Raw genomic sequence first — 22,842 nt, forward strand, 5'->3', positions numbered from 1 at the left:
GCTTTTTGGCTTGCTCTAGTCCTAGTAGTCATAATAGGTGGTCTAAGCACGTGTAGATTTATTCTTTTTCACATCTCGTGTTCGCCGTACTGCCACGACTGTTGATGAATAGACGGTAAGTTATTCACGGGGAAACCCTGGATGAGTGTGTTTGCGAGAGAGAGAGAGAGAGAGAGAGAGAGACAGTGTGCGTGTGTGATATGTTAGAGACTGAGGCAATGATAACAGATTCTTTGTGTCTATGTGTGTGGAGGATAGAGAGAGACATGTACATGGGGCTTTGTGTTGTGTAACATGGAGACACATATACATAATTAGAGAGTGAGTGTGTGATATACACATGCGGACATGGGGAGAGATGAGGATCCAGATAAATGGGTGTTTGTGCGTGTTTGTGTGTGTTTGTGCATGCGTTTGTGTGTGAGAGGGAGAGAGTGTACGTGGAGTAGAGAGACCACTAATGATGTAAACCTAGTATAAGGGAAGGGGGAATGGTGTGACATGTGTAGTAGCGGGATAGCACGGGTGCGGGCTGGGGGAGCAGACTATTTGGAAGAGACATCGAGTGTGTGTGTGTGTGGGAGACGGGTGTGAGAGCGAGAGAAAGAGAGAGCTAGTGACGGAGAGAGAGAGAGAGAGAGAGAGAGAGAGAGGAAGAGAGGGGGCGAGAGGGGTCATTTGTGTCCATAAATGGCATATAGATAGGGAGACAATGTTGATGTTGTCCGAAATTGGCCTATGAACGGAGACGCAAGGGAAGCGAGTCATCATGTGTGTGATAGGGACTTCATGAGAGATATAGAATAGATGGTGTAGAGAACAATGTGCGAAACCGAGAACGATTATACATTAGGGAGCTATGCAAAGAGTCACAACATATATGTATGCGGGGAAGGAGCTGGGGCGGGTCCGCATGTGGGAGAGATAGAAAGAGGAGAGTGGTGCACAAGGAGACAAAGTGTGCTTGTTTGCAGTGGAGGTGGTGTATGAGGTGAGTGCGCGAGAACCACATAACTAGGGAGATAGACGTTTGGGGGCGACGTTTTGTGTGTATGGGAAATATACAATCTACATAGTGTGTGTGCTTGGGTAAGAGAGATAGCGGGAGACCTAGAGAGTGAGGGAAGAGATGTGTGCATGCCCGAGAGACAAAGTGATAGAGACCTATGTTGGGGTCCGGACTTTACAAGAGAGAGGGGTGTTAATGTTCTCGTGTGTTGGTGTTTGGGGGAGAGAACGACTTCTCTATGTGTGTGTGTCTGGTGGTGGGGGGTGACTTTAGATAAAGAGTGAGGTGTCTATATTTGAGGGACCTTAGCGTAATTGAGATATTGTGCACTCATGGTTGATCCATCTATTTCACAGTTTGTACTATGTGATAACGATACTTTTGAACATGCGTGATATACCTTGATGTACCAGAATTACAAACCTAAGATTGGAATTTTGGAATTCGACTCCATCATTAGCTTTTGTAATTCATTTAAACGGAGGTACATTTTTTAAGCCAGGATTTCATGATTTCAAATTCATATATCAAACCTAGAGATATACACATACGGGCATGTTCAAACTTTATAATCATCCACTTTATTCATACACATACACATTTTTGCTTTTGTCATCATATTTAGGATAAACACATTTGGAATTTCATTTGAATTGGACCGTATGATGGTATTTGCTTGTAGTAGCTCAATGATCCATATTTGAATTGAATGGACAATCTAAGTTTCGAGTTGGAGACATTGATTTTCAAAACTTGCACTTTTCTTTGCGTGCAAAACAAACAAATTGTCGGCCATGATATCATAGTCGGCTGTACGACAGCATAATACTTATAATTTTAGGCGCCAAAAGCTTTCAAACTTCCCGCTCACATCGAAATATCACGCGCCCGAAAGTTTATCCCTGTGATATTCTTGTTTTACCCCTGCCACATGAATGGAAAAGGGCTGCTTTTGTAACTCCATTGTTTTCCCCTCTTTGCCCCCAACATTCTTCCCCAGAGCCCCTCCCCTTCCCCTCCCCGACCCCCCCAACCACGGCAAGCCGCCGAATCTAGTCCTCCGCCGCAGCGGTGGACCTCACACCCCGCCGGATCTACCTTCAGCACCTTGGAACCACCAACTGCCAACTCACCACTTCACCGGAGCCGCTTCAGCGACTGGCTTGTCCACCGCTCCAGATCTGCTTGACCGCCATCATGGTCCACCGCACCGGATCTGCTTAACCGGCGCCCTCCACCACAGCGTATGCCCTTCACTGACTCCCTCGTCCGCCCCTTTGCTGGCCCTTCATACAAGCCCTCGTCCGACGCAACATATCCGCCTCATCGAAAGCACAATACAACGCTCCCGCCGAAGCCTTCGTCCACTGCACCGGACCCGCTCCACGGACGCCATATTCAACTCCACCGGCCCTGCTTTACCGACGCTGCAGCCTCATCAGGTTATTTTGATTTGTACTCCTTCGGTTTTTCTCTTTATTGTGCAACTGTTCACTTACCACAGATGAGCTTTCTTGTATGTCGACAGGCGCCGCAACCGTAGCACCGGAGCCGCTTCAGCGACGGTGACAGCCGGCCCAAACTCAACCGCAACACGAGCACCATCGACGATCCTTAGCTATCAAGTATGACAACGATACCCATACGCCACCGAGAATCAGGTACTATTATCCAATGGCCGGCGCCTACGTTCACTTTCCTAGCATAAGCACCACACCTTTGAATTTCTTCAGGGCATCATTCAGTTTTTCATGAGACGCGTTATTCTGCTTGCACCTGTAGGGCAATACTTCTGGCAGTGAACATGTTACATGTGTTAAATTACATACTAGTGCACATATAGTTAATATGCTTTAGTTTTGTTCTAATGCCACCTGTTGGTTCCATCAGACTGCTTAATGTTCTCTATGCTTAATTACACATCAGCAAACTAGCATGTGGTTCCGCTGCTTTCTGTTCGTTTTACCCTACATTTTCTGATGCTAGCTATTACATCACTGCTCCGAGCCTCTGTTCATTACTTGTTTGTGTGTTCTTGATCTTCCCAAGTTGCATGACTAATTTTATGCTTCTATTAATTATGGAGCTGCCAACCCCATCAAGAAAAATATTTGTTCTTTTGGGGCTGGCACCTCAAACAAGCATAAAAATAGAGGGAAGCAGATATATTGTCGTGTATGCACACACCCTTCTTTCATTAGTTTAGATGAACCATTGATGATCAATTCGGACCAGTGCATGCAATTAAAATTAATTTTACGTAAATAGATGGTGCAGAATAAACTACAACAACTAGATTTGCAACCACGGGATGCTGACGATATCTTCAAAGAACATTGCAATAGCAGCTAGGCTTCACAGCAACATATGGTAAGCCACTGTGTTTTAGTACATGTTAAATGTAATGTGAGTGGGCTGCTTTCTTGGCTTGTGCCCTCAACATGTAATCCTACCGAATTACAAATAGTTTAGTTGTCTGCTTTGCTGTATTGCTTGATTCGAATGCTTGTTTGTTGTTACATTATACCTGAGTTGGCCAATATGTCAGCAGTGCCTGCTGTACTATCATAAAGAAATGCATGCCTATTTCATTTGAGTCCTTAACTTTTCCTCTCAACTTCATCACAAGACTGTCTTCGTAGTTTATATGAGGCCACACTGTTAAGTGCTTTCTCAGATTATTTCAACTGCTTAGATGCCTTGGCAACTTAAATATAGCGGTTGTACACTCCCTTTCAACTTTCATCTTACCATTTTAATTTATTTTCGGCTGATGCTGCTTCGAACCATTTAAATATAGTTTACCATGCTCGGCAATAATTCATCTGTCGTTTACCATGTAAGCTTACTGCCTGGGTCATACAATAACTATCTCTTACTTATGTCCAGCGGAAACCTTTCAGGATGCCGTTCACACTAGGACACAATGTACAACCCCAGAATCTATTTGTGAAAGTAGTGCGCCATCCATGTTACCAGATGGTAGCCGTTCAGAGGCAACACCGCCAGAGAGCAGTCTGAGCACAGATATTATAGTGCTTGAGGCTCTACTCGAGCCAGAAAGAGATGGTGTGGCTGCCAGGAATGAGGTAATATTTATCTTGAGGCTGGAATTACGGAATTAGCGGCACACATTTTGCAAGCAACCCAAGAATTGGAGGAAGTAAGAATGTTGCATTTGAAGACGGAGGAGGTCCTTCTGTTTCTGCTATCTGAAGCCCAAGGTAATCCCGGTTCTTCTTTAGATACAAGCTGAAATTGTCATTAGATTATTGTACTTGCATGTTGTGTCATGTCTCTGAATGGATTATGTTGCAAGACCCCCTATGTTGTCCGGAATTCCATGCTGTTCATGTGTTGTAATGATCCGAATTTTTTAGGCGAGGTAATCCTCAGTACTTGTATGATTGACATAAGGTGAATTGTTTTTCGTGTGAGCATATTGTATTGGATGAAATAAATGTTTGAATCAGAGTGTATCCAACCTACTGAATTTGAAGATCACGGCATTTCTAAATCATAATCATATAAAAATCTTTGTTGTGGTTTTGAAGAAATAAATAACAAAACGTATAATTACTTGTGGATATTCGTAATCAAATACAAATTGGATTTGAATTTAGTTTGCCAGGTCCCAGGGCAAACGTGAATGCTAATTCTCCCAAGTTTTGAACAAAGCGGCTAAACACCCACTATAATTTGTGGGCTGCCCGAAGCAAGTGTTTGCGAGATGGAAATTACTGTCTACCCCTGACACTTGACATCCTTATCGACCGGATTTACACTGCTGTCGATAGGGATAGACTAGTAACTTCAATCAGACGTGGCACGACGGCCCCTGAGCCCATTCAGACACGGTGGGCGCCAAACGCGGGCGGCAAAACACATTTGATTCAAGCTTGTCCGAAAGACATGTGTCTCTTCCTCCATTTCCCCATTCATACACTGTGGGCGGCAAAACAAACTCTCCTCGTCCGAAATCGATGTAGGCTAATATTTTAAATAGGGGTAGATGTGTAACTTCCATCAGACGTGACACAACCGCCCTACCTGTCAGCCCCGTTCATACACCATGGGCACCAACCGTGGGCGGCAAAACACCTCTCCTCGCCCGAAATAGTTACCGGAAAATATTTGGAGATGCGAGATTACCGTCCTATCCCCAACCGACGCGATGTCCGAAATTTTAAACGGGGGATAAGTTCATAACTTTCCCCCATTTCAGAGAAGCGTGTCCCAAAGTTTGAGATCCCCCCCTCCCCTCCATTTCCCCATTCATACACCATCAGCGGCACGACAACCTCCGCACTGCAGCCAGCCTCCTCCGTCCGCCACCCCATCCTCCACCTTGCCGGAGCCGCTACCCCTACCACGTCGTCCATTGCAAGAGATGGACGTCTCTCATCCATGGCGCTGGACCAGGATCCTTTCATCGCCTCCTCTTGCTTCATTGGCGCCGTCGTCCACCTTGTCGTTGCCGCTCCTATGACCGCCTCGTCCACGGCAACAGGATATATCCCCCGACCCGGCCGTCTGCCATCTGAAGTCTTCTTCCCTGCCACCAACAGCCATCGCACCTGCAGCACCCTCAACGTATCAGCATAGGCCTACACGGCGTCGCAAGAGAGGTGGTACTCTTCCATATGTGCTTAAGTTATTGATCTCACCAGGAAAATAGATCGTAATGTGTTTACTGTACTTTTCTTGTTCGTACCAAATCGTAGTGGCTAGTTGAAAGCAAACATTGGTTGCGAAGTAGCTTTGTCCGGTTTGCACCTTCAGATCCGCCATGGCACGGGCACTATACTCGTAAAGCTTATGGTTTCCCCCCTTTATATTCACTACCATCATCATAGGTGCTTTGTGTCGTGCTAGCACTGCTCCTCAAGACCTCAACCCAAAGCTTACGTGTTGAAATACGAATCTGATATGATGCTCATATCACTAAAACAGAGAACATTTAATTGGTCACCTAATGTTCCTATATTCGTTTCGAAAAGCATGTGCGCCACCCACTGGTCCAGATAGTTCCACTTTCCTGATTTTTCTCTTGATGCTTAGGGGTTTCCCCTTTTATCTACTCTACTATGATCTCCGTAGGTGCTTTTTGTCGTACTAGCATTACTCCACCCTTCAAGCTAAACAACACAACACTCAGAATTCAAATCTTAGTTGTTCAAATATGATTGTGATATGATACTGATATTAGTTAACCGACACATTTAATTGGTTAGCTAAAGGTCCCACTTGAGTTTCCAAATGCATGTCGCGACATATAGAGAGACAGCATAATTGCATTTCTTTGTCACTTGTTGACCGTACTTTCTTGTCCATACCAAATCTTAGTTGTTATTTCAAAGCAAACATCGGTTGCTAACTACCCTTTGCGCGGTTTGCAGCTTTAGATCTGCCATCCCACTGCCATGGTCAACACAGTACTCATCATGCTTATATTTTCCCCATTTTATGATGACCACAATCAGCCTACATGGTTCGTGTCATAATAGCACTGCTCCACCCATCGAGCTAAACAAGCTTAGTTGTACAAATTCATATATGATATTATTGCTGATATTAGTAAAACTGAGAGATGTTTAATTGGTTAGCTAAATGTTCCTACTTTAATTTCGAAATGCATGTGAGCCACATATGGAGAGACCGGAAAGAATAGTATTTCTCTGTGCCCTCTGGTTCATCATGGGTGGACAACCGACATTGTATTGAAACACTTGTAATATCTTCAATCTGCTTGCTCTTCTGCTCTTCTTTAAGATGATACTCTTCTCTTGCGGTCGGCTGGTCAGGTCGAGTTGTTCTCCCTTGGTATATTTTGAATCTGTCAGATCAGGTCGACTTGTTCTTCTTTACTATATGTTGAAGCTATCATCTGCGAAGTGTCATCACTTCTGGAGCTCTCATATTTTGAGTAGTAGGCCACAATATATTAATGCACACAACAAATTATAGCATGCATGGCATCTTTTAAAAGAATTGCAGAGATAGCACAAAGGGGTTTACAGGGAGGCAGTATTGGATTAGAATCACTTCTGCATTACAAAGGAAATCTCACTTGTTTTTATGTTTTCATGCATGTCAGATATTGAACATTATCAAAATGAATATGAGAATGGGCGCACGAGAGAGGAATATTGCGGAACGATCCACTGGCTAACAAACTTGGCATGGTGGAGGATGGCCTATCTTATTCACCCATCAAGGTGCTTGCTCTAACTTTGCAAAGTTGTATTGGTCGCACATATTTTGCATCCGACCTCTTGCATTACTTCTACTTTGTTACACCATCTGCTTAGTTTAAGCATCATATATGAGTGTATGCCATAACTATCCATTTTCTGTACCTATTCCATGTGTCGTCACACTATGTTTTCCTAGTCAAATGTTGTTCTTTCGTAATAGATGTCCAAAAGGAAGAGGGTGAGTGCAGATCCTCAAGGAGTACAAACTAGGTATTTGGAAAAGGTAGTGGTACCTGTTAAATCAGATAGATCAGCAGCCACAGAAAACACAGGCCCAACTATACCACACTTTACCCCTACTCCAATGGCCAAACCTAGAACTGCTGGGAGCCCAGCGTCAGGTACTGACTATGATATCAATTCAAAATTTGAACTCCTAAATTTCTGCTGGTGCCTTACCTTCTCTCTTGTATGAAAACTAATTTCAGATGAATCTCCTTGCTCAAAGGATCATACGATCTCAAAACAATAATGGGCTCTGCATTGCTCTTGTCAGTACCTCTCTCCCTTTTGCCTTGTAACGCTGTACTTAATTAATTGTTATTTGATTATGTATCATCAGTCTGCACCTGAGCTTCATTATCCTCTATTTCTTCCAATGTTATTTGATCTATATTTACTCTTTGCAAAATGTAGAATAATGGCAACGCCTATAAAGAATTTTCTTTGGGGAATTTATTGAATTATCCTTCCATCAACATGGAGAAGGGCTTTCTCCAGCCCGTGTTAACATGTAATGTAAGTTCATCCTTCTCAAGCCTTCAAACTTTGTTCTAGTATAGATTTGCATAGGCATCATTGCCTCCACTACTGTTTGCGTTGCTGTTTACATCTGATTGGATATTTGCAACAACTACTAGTTTCAAATTGTAGTTGTAAAAACATGTTCCTTATGCAGAACAGATCCATTTATTTGCTTATATAATTGTGAAACCTGTTACGTGTCTCCTTGTTTGTCTTTCATAGTCGTATCTCTTACGCCAGGCAAAACTTTAGGGAAGATAGTGAGCCAAACCATCTTGAGGACAGCGAGATGACCCCAAGGTCCTGTCTTGATGAAGACAGTGAGTTGAAGCTACTCACCAGCAGGTGTGAGACAACCTCTGTGCTGTCCTGCCTCAATCAGTTCGACTTCTTCAGTCTCAACTTAAAGCGGAAAGGCTTGCTTCAGCTCAGCTCCGACTTGGAGTCAAAGATGCAATGAAGATGTCAGAGGACTGCCGTGCGCACCATCATGCCTTAAATCTAGTGTTGATGCATCTATCGTTGACACAACTGAGGTCTACTCAGCTTCTTCAGCTGTTTGGGGGGCCCGACCTGGCCAGGCCTAGTGCCTTCTGAAGTGCTCTCAGTTTTGTATATTCTTTTGTCGGCGCATTTATTTGCACTGGTGGTGAACTTTGATGCCCAGTGGATGTAATATGTGTGATAGCCGTGATAGCCTAGCGTAAGTTGCTTGCTTATTTATTTCCTTGTTGTCTTGTTTATTTGTCTGCTTGTAGTCATTGCAGTTCTTTTTCCGCGGTTTGATAGTGGCTGCAATAACCTATTTTTTAAAACTAGGCCACAATAACCATGGGCTAATATTTACTGTAGTGACACTGGGCCTCCTACGGGCCGTAGAAACAGTGGGCCTTCTACGGGCCATAGAAATAATGGGCCTTCTACGGGCCATAGAAACAATGGGCCTTCTACGGGACGTATCATCAATGGGCCTTATACGAGCAGTATGATCGATTGGCCAAACATGGGCCAATAACGGGCCGCATTATGGCCATAAACGGGCTAGAGTTGGAATCGTCTGTTCATGGGCCGACCATAACGGGCCATCGTTAATAGGCCGTATTTCATGACGCTATGAAAACGGCCCAATGTGTTAACGGACCACAAACGGGCCAACTGTAACCACGGGCTGAATTTGGCCCACAAGCAGAAAATGACAGTAACGGGCCGTAAGTAAGCGAATGCTGGAAATGAGCCCAAGAATAAATGGGCTCTGAGAAGGCCGAAAGATAACATGGGCTGGAAACGGCCCAACGGAATAACGGGCCGTTAATAATGGGTATAAAGTGATACACTGTTCATTACGGGCCAGTTTCACCACGGGCTGTTAATGGGTGTAAAGTGATACACTGTTCATTACGGGCCAGTTTCACGATGGGCCGTTAATAGGCCAAGAGTTACATAGGGCCTCATATGGGCCGAAAGACGTCATGGGCCATACATGGGCCAGAAGTGAAAATGGGTTGGAATCATATTGGGTGGCCCAGATGACGTACTGGGCCTAATTCGGATAGGGCGTAACGGGCCTTGGGTTAGCGGGCTGTAAATGGGCTATATGTGAACAGGTCGTTAACAGGCTTTACATGGGCCGGCCCGCCGCCTTTTGACCAAGTCAAACGGGCCGGCCTTTTCATAGGAATGGGCCTCTGTTGGGTCGTGCCACGTGTCGACGTATCATATGCGCCTTCTGTCCAATGAGTGGATGACATCTGTCCCAACGGTGAGCCGACACGTGTTTCCTCCAGCCAATGATGATTTCACACATGGAAAATCCCCATTGGTCGGGGCTGTTAACGGGTTATCGGATCCAAAACCCGACCTGATAGCTTAACGGCATTCCGTTACGGTGGATGCCAGGTGTCGGTCACCCTTGATGAAAGCACTTCTGTGACGCGCGATTTATCTTCATGGAAGTGGACACTTCCGTGATGATAATTTTGGTAATGTCATGGAACACTTCTACGACAGCACATGTATGACTATCTTGATTCCGTCATAAATTTGTCATGGATGTACATGCATGACAAAAAACGCGACCTACTGTGACAAACACGTATCATCACAGAAGTGTATTTTTTTGTAGTGATGGGTCCACACAACTGGAAGGCTTGGCGGTCGGAGTTGCCCTAACTTCTCCACGAGGTGATAAATTTCATTATGTTTTGAGGCTGATGTTTCCCTGTACTAACAATGCAGTTGAATATGAGGCTTTGCTTCATGGGCTTCGCATGGCTAAGGAGATGAATTTGAGCCGGGTCAGGTGTTTGGGTGACTCGGATCTGGTCGCTCAACATGTCCTAGGACTTTGGACTCTAACAACCCACTTATGGAGGCTTATAGGCATGCTGTCACTGTTATAGCTAGTCACTTCAAGGGTTACCAAGTTGATCACATCAATCGTCGGCAGAATGAGGCGGCAGATGCATTGCCTCGACTGGGTCTCAACGTAAGCATGTTCCACCAAAAAATTTTCTGGATATTTTGCATAACCCGTCAGTCAAACTACCAATGGAGGAAGATATTGCTATTCCTGACCCAGAGGTAGCACTGGTGGCTGTTGTTCATGCGCCACAAGATTCAATGGTACCTTATGTGGCTTATCTTACCTGTGGCGAGCTCCCAGAAGTGGAAATATTATGCAAATCCGCTCCTTTTTCATGTAGAATGTTTTCCAAATTCCATATGATTTAAGCGTAACTTGGAAAATGGTTGAATTTGATTGTAATCACATTTTTGTTATAATTTTGGAACGGTTTGTCAAAATGCAGCAAATGACATACCGTTGAAAAGCTATGGAAAATGCGAAACCTTTTTGTATATAACATTTTCCCCAAATTCTTTACAGTATAAATTTAAATTTGAATATGGCAGAAATTTTGCAAATGGGGCAAATATATGCCGTTCAAAAGCTATAAAAAATGTGAAACATTTTCATGTTGAATGTTTTATCAAATTCACAATTTTATAATAATAATTTTAAATACGGCGAGATAACATTCAAAAAAGCGTACACCTAGGCACGCTTTAGTGCTGAGGGACAACCATCTGCTTCGCATTTGGCCGAGCGTTCGATTAAGCAGAATAGGGAATCTGGTCGTGCTGGTGCTAGACCCTGGCAGAGGGACCGAAGCAGAAAAGGAGGAGCGGTTCCAAGGAAGGAGGGGGGAGGCAGAGAAGCCATCGAAGAGGAGCTGCATCAAGGCCACTACAGCCCTGTTTGGTTCGGCTGTTGATTTCTAAAAGCAGTTGTGAAAAATCTGTTGTGGAAAGACAGCTCTGGAAAATCTGATGTGAAAAAGATGTAGGTCATTTGGCAAACCAGCTGATACAGCTTTTTCAGATTTTGGCCCGCATCGGAATCAGATTTTGGAAAGCGCGTCTTGGGCTGCTTTCACTTTTGGTTTAGATTTTGGCAGCGGATTTCTGGAATCGGATTCTGCTGGGTTCGCCCTTTGGTTCAGATTCTGCTGCGCGGCAGCGGAATCCATCGATAAAAGCTGAACCAAATAGGGACTACGACTGTCGATGCATGCCTAGGCGTGCATAGGCAAGCTAGGGTTTCATTGGGCCTTAGTGGGCCAATATTGCCTTACCGGGCCAATATTGAAGGAGCTTATATGCGCTGAAAATGCAACAGGCTGTCCTCCTGTTGTGTCCGTACAAAACACTTAAGCTTCAATTCCTCCAAGGCCTTGTACAATGCAATACGTTTTTTTCGACAAAGTGTGAATTTTATTGACTCAAAAAATGAAATATCAAGTGGATACAAACACAATGAGCACACACATAGCCTCTGCATAGCTAGGATGCACACAACCACTACAAACACGCACTCACACACACACACAAAACATCGGCAAATAGCAAAGTCATACATGACCAAAGCTATGCCTAAGCGAGAAAAAAAGAAATAAAAAAACCCGAAACGATCACATTCGCGGTTGACAAACTACAACTATGACCGTATTCGCACCCACCACAAAGACAATAGACAATGAGGTTCTTCGACAACAATGCCTTCAAGAAGGAAGCACCGTCATCACTGAATCCAACCACCAAAGGCCGGAATCTAGATTTTCACCCTAAAGAACCAGTCCGAGCATATCCGAACAATGCCTCCAATATGGTAACGAGACAAAAGTATCGCCACTGCCAGGTTAACCAACTCGGGTCAGACCTAGGTTTTCACCCCGGTGCTCGTCAAAGTAAATGTTGTGTTATCACCGCCACTTTTCCATAATCTAAACAGGTACATGCATATGGATGCTGCCCCTACACCACCATATCCTCTGCGTCAAGCCGTTGTTTATAGATTGCATCTCACCACTGAAGGAAGCCACCAAATCTAAAGAAAGAAATCCTCACGAAGATCTTTTGATGACCACCATAATCCACCGCAAGGTCGTCACCATACGGATTAACAAAGACGTTCGGCACCCACCACTCCAGGAAGCTGCTCGCATGCCTCAAGGCGCCACCAGCAGGCGGTCAGCCATGGGCAGGCCCGCAGATGCCAAACCATGTTGGATCAAGGTCCACTTCAAGGTCAAGCCAACCTGGTCACCAGGCCCTTTCCGAGAACGCCGAATGCCCTACAAGATCAGTATGGGGAGAACCGTATGTGGCCACCTCCCATCAGATCTACGGATAGGAGACCTTGGCCGAAGCCGGGAAGATGATCGGCGAGTGTCGGTGTGAAACAAAACAACATGTATGCAGGACATCACGGGAGATGTTGGCTACGAGATCCCCCACCCAAGGAGCACAAGGCACTGTGTCGAGGAGCCCCGCCGCCATCAGTCGGGCGGGCTTCGCTCGCCGACATCCTCCGGTGACGGTGTGAGGGGAGTTTGGGATAGAGGAGCGCGGTGCTAGGGTTTGCGGGTCGCCCCCGAATTGCCTGGGCGTGGTGACGCGGCGGGTACGCGGGGTATGCTTAGCGGAGGTGCTTAGAGAAATAAAGCAGTCCTTCTTTAAGCATCGGTGCTTATTTGTAAAGGGTAAACACTTAATTAGGCGTCTCTCCTGTAGAAATGGAGACTGGTGCTTCAGAAAAAACCAATTTATTTTTCTAAGCATCTCCCTAAGCACCTACCATTATACAACGCCTAAGCGATGCCTCACCGCTGACTTAACACTCGGCGCTTTTTTGAACCTTGCGGCGAGATCAGTCCTGCTGTTTTCCAGTTCCAAAACAAAGTACTCGAATTAAGCATTGTGCAGGTTTGAACTGAGGTCTTTTCACAATCCGAACTTCACTCTGTTTATCCGGTACTATTTCCCTGGTAACTTTTTAATCAATTTTCGACCCACATGTCATTATCACAGGAAATTTTAAATCCAAAACGTTCCATGGAATGCATGCCCGAAGATAGTTGTTCACGTGTATTGCCATGGAATGGACATCATCACTCATCCAAAGGCATGTCTGTGAACCCTGTTGAACATATCATTGTTCCATCCACGTGACAGGGTTCGGAACGTTCTGGAGACAAGCACCGCGGCCAGGAGTCCAACTAGATAGACTAGGATCTTTTGATATTTGCATATAGTTGTAACTCCCTTATCTCTTCCTATCCAAGAATGTAATCTGAACAAACTCTGTACGCTTCACCAGGAGGTCGTGACCTGGTTATTTAACACGCAGCCGTCGCCTCAGGAAGGGTACGACGTTCCTCCACATGGTATCAGAGCCAAGAGGTCTTGAGTTCAAGATCTTGCCAACGCGGTATTAAAAACAAATGATTTGCTGCCTGCATCGATCCCACATCTAAGGACTAAAACAGGCGTGAGGGGGGAGTGTTGAAATATATTTCCCACCTCTCTCCATCAGTTCAGACTTTTGGAGCAACTGGTCGGTGCATGAATTCAATATGGTATGAGAGCAACAACCGAGGCTGGCGCAACAACTCCTCCAACAACCGAGGCCGACGCAACAGCTCCTCCAACAACAGATCACGCCCTGATGCAATCAGGTGCCAAATCTGTGGCAAGCCGGGACACTCGGTGAAAGACTGTTGGTATCATTTTGAAGAAGACGAAGATGATTCCTCCCAAGATGAGAAGGTGGCCGCAGCGGCTGATGGCTCCTACGGCGTCGACACCAACTGGTCGTCGACAACGGCGCTACAAACCACATCACCGGTGAGCTGGAGAAGGTGACCATGCGGGACAAGTACCGTGGCAAAGATCACATCCACACAGCAAGTGGAGAAGGTATGAAAATTAGTCATGTTGGTCACTCAATTATTAAAACCCCTCATCGAAAAATTCACCTTAGGAAAATTTTGCATGTCCCTAGTGCTTCAAAAAGCCTTCTTTCCGTTCATCGCATTGCCATTGACAATCATGTCTTTCTTGAGTTTCACCCTTACTTCTTTTTGATCAAGGATCAGGCAACGAAGAAGGTGCTATATCGAGGTAGATGTGTTCGTGGGCTTTACCCTTTGATTCCAGAGATTAGAAGATTCAATGAACAAGTTTTTAGTGCCACCAAAGTGTCTTCAACACGATGACACGATCGTTTAGGACATGCATCTTTTTCCTTAGTTGAGAAATTACTTAAGAAAAATAAGCTCCCATATGTTGGAGAGCGTGATGTTGAGACAATTTGTGATTCTTGTCAAAAGGCTGAAAGCCATCGGTTACCTTATCCAATTTCTACCAGTGTTTCTACCAAGCCTTTACAACTTGTTTTCTCTGATGTGTGGGGGCCTGCCCCCTCCTCTGTTGGTACACACACATATTATGTGAGTTTCATAGATGACTATAGCAAGTTTTCATGGATCTATCTTCTTAAGAAAAGATCGGACGTGATTCAAGTGTTTCTGAATTTTCAAGCTCTTATTGAGCGCCAATTTGATTGCAAAATCCTGGCTCTCCAATCTGATTGGGGAGGGGAGTACGAGAAGTTAAACTCGTTTTTTCAGAAAATTGGCATATCTCATCACGTGTCGTGTCCTCACACCCATCAACAGAATGGGTCTGCTGAACGCAAACACAGACACACCGTTGAAGTCGGTCTAGCCCTACTAGTCGGCGCCTCCATGCCCTTAAAGTTTTGGGACGAGGCCTTTCTTGCTGCGGTACATATCATAAATATGCTCCCTAGCCGTGTCATCAACTATGAAACTCCCATTGAGCGTCTCCTTCACACCAAACCCGACTATACACCCCTTCGTGTGTTTGGTTGCGCTTGCTGGCCCAACCTCTGCCCATACAACATTCGCAAGCTCATGTTTCGCTCTAAGCAATGTGCATTTCTTGGCTATAGTGCCCAACACAAGGGTGTCAAGTGCCTTGACATCTCCACTGGTCGCGTTTATATCTCTCGCGACGTCGCTTTTGATGAGACAAAATTTCCTTTCTCTGAACTCCATCCAAATGCCGGTGCACTCCTTCGCAAAGAAATTCTTCTTCTACCATCTAGTCTTATCGGCATCTCTCATGGGGATAATGATTGTGGTGATCCAATATTGACTAATGTTCATAACCAAGTGCATGAGTTCTATGATGATGCAAATGAGAACAGCGCAGAAAATGGTGCAGAAGCCGTCCAAAATGGCGAAGAAAATCTGCCCAAGACGCCATATTTCATGTGCCCAGGGCTGGGGGACAGATCTTCCTCGGGATCAGCTCCATCGCAGCCTGACAGCAGATCCTCCTCGGGATTGGGATTGCACGGGGGCAGCGCTGCGCGGAATTCCGCGTCGCCCGCCAGCCAACCGAGCAGCGGCCCCGCGCCTGCCACTCGGCGCATCACCACGGGCCCGGTCGATCCGACCCGCCTCCACCACTCGGACGCCCCCACGCGGCAGCCCGAGACTCGCTGGGCCAACGATGGGCCCCGCCACTACGTGCGCCGCTAGCCGACAGGCGGGGAGCGCCAGGAGACAGGCGCAGGCGCAGATCCTAGCGCAGATCCGGCCCTGTCAGCTGCTGCTGCTGGCGCACGATCCGGTGCGGCCCCGCCTGAATTCGCCTCATCATTGCGACATGATGGGCCTGCGCTGGATGTTTCCCGCGGCGCAGGATTCTCTGCGCCCGATTCCTCCGCATCTCCACCGTCTCCACCCCGTGTTGGCGCAGAGGATCCGGTTGGCAGCGAGGCGGGGATTGTCACGGGATCTCCTCGGAGTCTGCTGCCCCTGACGCTGCAGCACCAGGATCTTCTGCATCAACACCTGCTGCTGCTCCACGGACACGTCTTCAAAAAGAGGTAATAAAACCAATTAATTACAAACAGTTGACAAAGTTCAGTCTAATGTGCTCCACAGATGAACCAAGTACTCTTGGCGAGGCACTCAGCGACAAAAATTGGAAGGCAGCCATGGAAGAAGAACACATGGCACTCCTCAAAAATAAAACGTGGCATCTGGTTTCGCCACGGCACGGTAAAAATTTGATTGATTGCAAGTGGGTCTTTAGAATTAAAAAGAAGGCTGATGGAACCATTGATCGCTACAAAGCCAGACTAGTTGATAAGGGCTTTAAACAACAGTATGGTATAGACTATGAGGACACCTTTAGTCCAGTTGTTAAAGCTGCAACCATTCGTCTTGTTCTCTCTATTGCTGTTTCCAGGGGATGGAGCCTTCACCAGCTAGATGTCAAGAATGCGTTTCTTCATGGTGTTCTGGAAGAGGAAGTGTATATGAAACAACCTCCTGGTTTTGAAAACAAGAATAAGCAGTTTCATGTGTGCAAGCTTGATAAAGCGCTATATGGACTCAAACAAGCCCCCAGGGCGTGGTACTCCAGGCTAAGTCACAAATTGCAAGCTCTTGGCTTTGTTCCTTCTAAGTCTGACACATCCTTGTTTATTTACAACAAGCTGAAAACATCCATATTTGTTCTTATATACGTTGATGATATTACTGTCACAAGCTTATCTGATGAGGCCATATCAGGACTGTTGAAGGATTTAAATGCTGAGTTTGCTCTCAAGGATCTGGGTGACTTGCACTTTTTCCTAGCGATTGAAGTCAAGAAACAAGGTAACAGTCTTCATCTATCTCAGGAAAAGTATGCCACTGATCTGGTGAGAAGAGTTGGGTTACAGGGGTGTAAGTCTTCATCAACTCCATTGTCCAGCATAAAAAAATTGTCACTTACAGAAGGAGAGCCCTTGGGTCAAGATGACAGTACCAGGTATAGAAGTCTGGTAGGTGCACTTCAGTATTTGACCTTGACAAGACCTGATCTTTCATTTGCAGTAAATAAGGTTTGTCAGTTTCTTCATGCACCCACTACAACTCATTGGACTGCTGCAAAACGTATAGTGAGATATGTAAAAGATACAGTGAATCTTGGTCTTACATTTCACAAGTCCTCATCTACACTTGTTAGTGCCTTTTCTGATTCAGATTGGGCTGGATGTCTAGATGACAGACGATCCACTGGTGGTTTTGCATTATTTCTTGGTCCAAATCTAATATCATGGTGTGCCAAGAAACAAGCCACTGTATCAAGATCAAGTACTGAAGTTGAGTACAAAGCTTTGGCCAATGCCACAGCTGAAATCATTTGGGTCCAGTCCATGTTGAGAGAGCTTGATGTAAAGATTACTCAAGCTCCATGTTTATGGTGTGATAACCTTGGTGCTACCTATTTGTCTGCTAACCCTGTTTTTATGCAAGAACAAAACATATCGAGATTGATTTCCACTTTGTCAGAGAACGAGTTGCAAGCAAACAGCTGGAAATTTGTTTTATTCATTCTCGTGATCAGGTGGCAGACGGATTCACCGAAGCTTTGCCCATACGAAACTTTGAAGAGTTCAAGCGTAATCTCAACTTGACCAAGTTGTGATTAAGGAAGGGTGTTGAACATATCATTGTTCCATCCACGTGACAGGGTTCGGAACGTTCTGGAGACAAGCACCGCGGCCAGAGTCCAACTAGATAGACTAGGATCTTTTGTTATTTGCGTATAGTTGTAACTCCCTTATCTCTTCCTGTCCAAGAATATAATCTAAACAAACTCTGTACGCTTCACCAGGAGGCCGCGACCTGGTTATTTAACACGCAGCCGTCGCCCCAGGAAGGGTACGACTTCCTCCACAAACACAAGTACAACATCATGCAAAGAGCCGAACATCATCATGGCATCTTCAACATCTGGCTTGCACGCGCTCCAGGCCAAAGTGGTAAAGGTAGAAAAAGCCAAGATGCGGCTAGCCGTCGACGAACCAACCCCACTCCACCTTATCACCACTTCATGCCGCCACAGTTGTTGCCGCATCGCCGTAGCTTTCGCCGACCAGCCCCGAGCGGCCGCTAAACCACCTCTAGGTAGATTAGGCGAGGCCATGACCCGCCGCCGGCCAAATTAGGGGAGTCCCCGATCCTCCGCATAGCGTCGGTGGTAGCAAGCCGTGTGGACCTCCCAGCAAACAAGAGAAAGGACCTCATTGTCGGGCCTAGGATCCATGACCCCAATCACCACTCCGCCGGGGAGCGTTCCCGCTGTCGTGATCCATGGCCGCCCCGGAGGAAGCGCCCCTGCCGCAGGACACGCCGCCGTGACCGGCACACGACACATGCTTTGACCAACAATGGCCTCCGACGAAGCTTCCTCTTCGAAAGAAGTTTGTGATATACAGTAATTTCTTATGGTATATAATTCGCCTATCGTTAGTCTGATCAATGGTCAAAATATCTCTTAAAATGCGTGCAATCTTGTAAGCCTGGAAAGAGGAAACAATTTTCAAATAAAATTGAAGTTCTTGTGCTCTAGTGAAAACAGAAACCAAGCTTCTACCTTGTTGAAGTTTCGAAAGCTCGAGAAAAATAAAGACACAAATTAATTAAGGCTGAGCGTTCTGACCTTCGATCTGCCCATATATAACAAAATTTAGAAGTTCCAGGGAGAAATACCAGTCACGAGCTGAACGCATGGATGGAGAGTCTTGTTAATCAAAAAATGCTACAGGTTCACTTTAGAGGTACATGCACCCCCATGAACTTTAGACCTTCCTACAAAAATGTTTTAATTCTCTGGAACTATCAATGTTAATGTAAGGCTTATCTAGGAGACTGCTGCAGCACGAAGAGGGCGAGCACGGACTGGTGAATGGTGACAAGTACTGGCCTTGACTAGCTTGACGCAGGCCCCTGTCTTGATGCAGTCGCCGTTGCTGCATAATAAGGGCATAAACATTTACCATGGTCAGTAACACACGCAAATTTGAGCCGTTTCAGTTAGATATAAATTATATGGTGCTGCTGCGAAACATACTTCGAGGAGCGATTGGGGATTTGGGTATCCACCCAAGTAGACGTATGTGTTTGATGAGCTTCATCATGTAGTCAGGCTTTTCTTTCAGAAGGAACCTTCCTATTGTTTCTCTCTCTAAGCCGATATCCTCCTATAACAATTAAACCACAGCAACTTAATTTCATCAAAATGATACTTGCACAGAAAAACTAGGCACAGTATGAATTATGCAACAAAGGTGAGTAGTCTCTTCTTTATTTATTCTCGGGATTAAGATCCTAATTTTGAACAGATGTATTGTATTTGATTTACTTTTTTCTTCAAAAGAGCTGATGTATGATATAGTCTGTAAGATGACTAAACATTGTCCTAGCTGATTATGCAGTGGGAACAACACAATTTTACAAGAAAATAGGTTAATAATATTGTAGATGCCAACTTTTTTATTTTGTATTATTTAAGAATAAATGAAACAACTAATAATTCAGTTAATTTGCAAAACAATCAGAATACTAGATTCCACGTATCAGTACTGATGACAGGTTAATCTTACCTTTTGGCCAGGATACACACTGTATGTTTCGTTATAGTGTGCAGCCACTTTGTTCCGTAGGAAGGTCACGGAGTCTATCAATGTTGACTCATCAATTTGCAGTCCTAGTTTGTCGATGCATCCTTGCAGTCGAAGAGCGGGAAGCTTCTTGAGCTCTAGCCTTCTTGCTCTACCTCCTAAGCTCTCCCAGTCAATGCATGCAGCCACTCGTCTGATAAAGCTCATCCTTGTCTTTGCATCCCACAATGCTGGCTCCCACATTATGTCATCGAACCTGCACGTCTAAAACAGAGTCATTGACATGCACCATTCATGCAAAGCAAGAACATACCGAAATTTGTTAAGGTACATATCACTTGTAGTAAATTGATCCTCTGGTTTGCGGGCTTGCCATGTGATTAAGTACATTTTTAGTTTCAGTATAATAGAAAATGCTTGCAGTAAATTGATCCTCTGGTTTGCGGACTTGCCATGTGATTAAATACATTTTTAGTTTCAGTATAGTAATAGAAAATGCTTGCAAAGTAGTGTGCACGACCGAGATAAGAGTTAAATGTTGAACTTCCGCAATTATTATATGTAGGGAGCCGAGAGCTCATATGTCTTTTACCATTAATTTGAACTAGTATGGTAAATATTTTTTTGAAGATTATTTGAAGTAACTTACGTCACGGATGGGCTTTTAAGAACAACAATTAGCTGAAGAATCTCTGGACTTGCAATATCTTCCCCAACGAGATTTTCCAGGTAGAGACCCAGGCCTGTCCAGTTTGCCCGCCTTATGGCCTCCAGTCCAGCATCTACATTCACAAATTAAATTAGTGTCACAAAATAATCCCCAATCTGGTACATTTTCTACTAGTTAATACATGCATTACTACATAATTGACAATTGATGTTCTTTAAAAAGGTAGTAAAGGTGATCGGGTTAGGACTTGATAATAAAACTATTGATGTGTAAACCTTATTTTTATTCAGTTGTGGGGTAAACTTGTAAACCTGGGTGATAAAAGAGCTTCGGAAGAAAAAGAGCACTTGCCTTTTGACAGTTTCAACGTGCTGTATGCGTCTTTGTTCACATCGAAGTCTCCAATCAGCACATGATACTCTCCTGTTGGAATGCTCCGATAGAGGATGCTGTGCCGGTCGAGTTTCAGCGGGTGTGGTGGGTCCTCCGCATACTTCTCATTCACATGCTGCACCGCATTCACCAGATCACTGAAAAGGATGGGCAAGACAACTTGTCAATCAAACAAATATACACTGTAAAAGATGAGCAGTTCATAGATGTGTAACTAAACGTTATGCTGCACCTCCAAACTTTGAGGCCATTGTGTGAGAATCCCTCCAAGTGCGTTTTTTTCACACCTGCCTGCTGCACGATGTTGAACAGCTCGGCTTTAGGAAGCTCGCTGAGTGTGCCATCAACCAGTTGGAAGGCGATGCATGACGAGTACTTGTTTTTGTCCTTGTAGACCTCCCAGACTCCGCCAGGCAACAGAAGGTTGGGATGGTTGCATCTGTTGAGGAAGTTGACGACTGCTCTAGCGGTTTTCTCACCCCTTCGCGCGACAACACAGTGTCCTCTGACCTCGCTCTTTGAGTCGTGGAAACAGGCGTAGTTCAAGTTGTTCCCACCACCACGTAGAGATGGAAGGGAACCCGTCCCTGGGACGAGATGTTCATAGACCAGCAGCGTCTTATTGCCCACTTCCACCCGCTCCTGCTGTGAATACATGAATACGCAGGCACAAATAAAGTTGAGTATCGATCGCATGTGAGCTGAATTATGTGAAAGTATACATGCAGCAGATCAAACGATTCTTACCTGCTGCTTGTCCGCCGAATCAAGGATCTCCTTGGACGTGTTCTTACTGAAACAGGGGACGGAAGAAGGGGTTAATTAGTTACACTAGCGTGATCTGAGGTTATAGAGCACCACAAGGCATACCACTTGAGATGAGCTATAATTTGTGAAGCTTTCCTAAGAAAACTTGGTCCTCGAGAGGAACGTGGGGTATGTAGACCATGGACAATGGAAAATGAGAGTCATGAAGAGGAAAGGACTAATGGGCAATTTGTAGTAAGTCTCAGTCTTTTTTTTAGTGGAAGTAAGTCGCATAGTCATACGTAGTGTTTACTGCTAATGCAGATTGGGACCAAAGATACCCAAATGAACCTGGGTCTAGGCGCACCCTAATTGATTTTTTTTCTAAATATAAAAAAGTCAAACATTTCCGAAACTTTTCTGTAACTAATATGATCATGTTATACTCATATGTAAAGTTTCGAGAAGAAATGACTTCCATGGTCTTCCCTGTAATAATCACAAAATCGGATCTATATAAAAATTACTCCCTCCGTCCCATAATGTAAGACGTTTTTTGACACTAGCGTAGTGTCAAAAAACGTCTTACATTATGGGACGGAGGGAGTAGTATTCAAGGTTTTCGAAGTTGCTGTCGGGCCCGTGGGTACCTAGGACCGTCTGCCTTCGGCCTAGGACGCGGCGCATACCCAAGGCCCAGCAGGTGGACCATCATTAGGCGTCGCTGGTGGGGGCTTCCGCCAGGACCAGGCCCCGCGAGATCTACCCCCCTCAGGAGGCGGGCGTCGTCGGCAGACTAAGCGGCTCCACCAAGCGCCTCACGAGGCCCTCTCGCGAGGTGGCTTCCCGAGGCGTCCTCCCGAGGTGCTCAAGACAAGTATCACCAGGCTCGATTGCGCGGTCCTAAGCCCCATCACATGGATGATGCGCGCGGCGACAGACGCCAACAGGCGCGGATGAGGAGGATTGCCTCTTTTGTGCTAAGGGAGCAGCGCAGGCGCGTCGGTTCCCAAAGCAATCCCCAAAGGTTTCCCGATCGATGCAAGAAGATCAAGACGGCGGGCGTGCAGGGCGAAGGTCACCACCGAGCCCACCGGAGAGTCATGGACGGAGGCTTTGCAAGCGAAGACCACCTTTTGTCAAGATAGACAGTGCCCTTGTCCCCTTTCAAAATTGCCGTTGTGCGGCAACCCTT

The 22,842-nt window shown here is 45.4% G+C and overlaps 1 protein-coding gene and 1 long non-coding RNA gene across 2 annotated transcripts; both read right to left on the reverse strand.

The window, feature by feature from the left end:
- Positions 1-18,806: 18,806 nt before the first annotated feature.
- On the reverse strand, positions 18,807-20,694 carry LOC119321082. The gene is made up of 5 exons (XM_037594921.1): positions 20,670-20,694; positions 20,487-20,619; positions 19,820-20,093; positions 19,288-19,417; positions 18,807-19,186 (listed from the first exon to the last, which is right to left on the reverse strand). Exons 1-5 carry the CDS (start codon positions 20,692-20,694, stop codon positions 19,146-19,148), a joined length of 603 nt encoding a protein of 200 aa, XP_037450818.1. The 3' UTR covers positions 18,807-19,145.
- A 170-nt stretch (positions 20,695-20,864) lies between these two features.
- Positions 20,865-22,133, reverse strand: LOC119320017. Its single transcript, XR_005154730.1, has 3 exons — positions 21,648-22,133; positions 21,133-21,545; positions 20,865-21,037 (listed from the first exon to the last, which is right to left on the reverse strand). It is a non-coding gene; the product is annotated as an uncharacterized LOC119320017 (long non-coding RNA).
- Positions 22,134-22,842: the final 709 nt, after the last annotated feature.

The sequence above is a fragment of the Triticum dicoccoides genome, chromosome 6B (genome assembly GCF_002162155.2).
Source record: "Triticum dicoccoides isolate Atlit2015 ecotype Zavitan chromosome 6B, WEW_v2.0, whole genome shotgun sequence".
Taxonomy (NCBI): Eukaryota; Viridiplantae; Streptophyta; class Magnoliopsida; order Poales; family Poaceae; genus Triticum; species Triticum dicoccoides.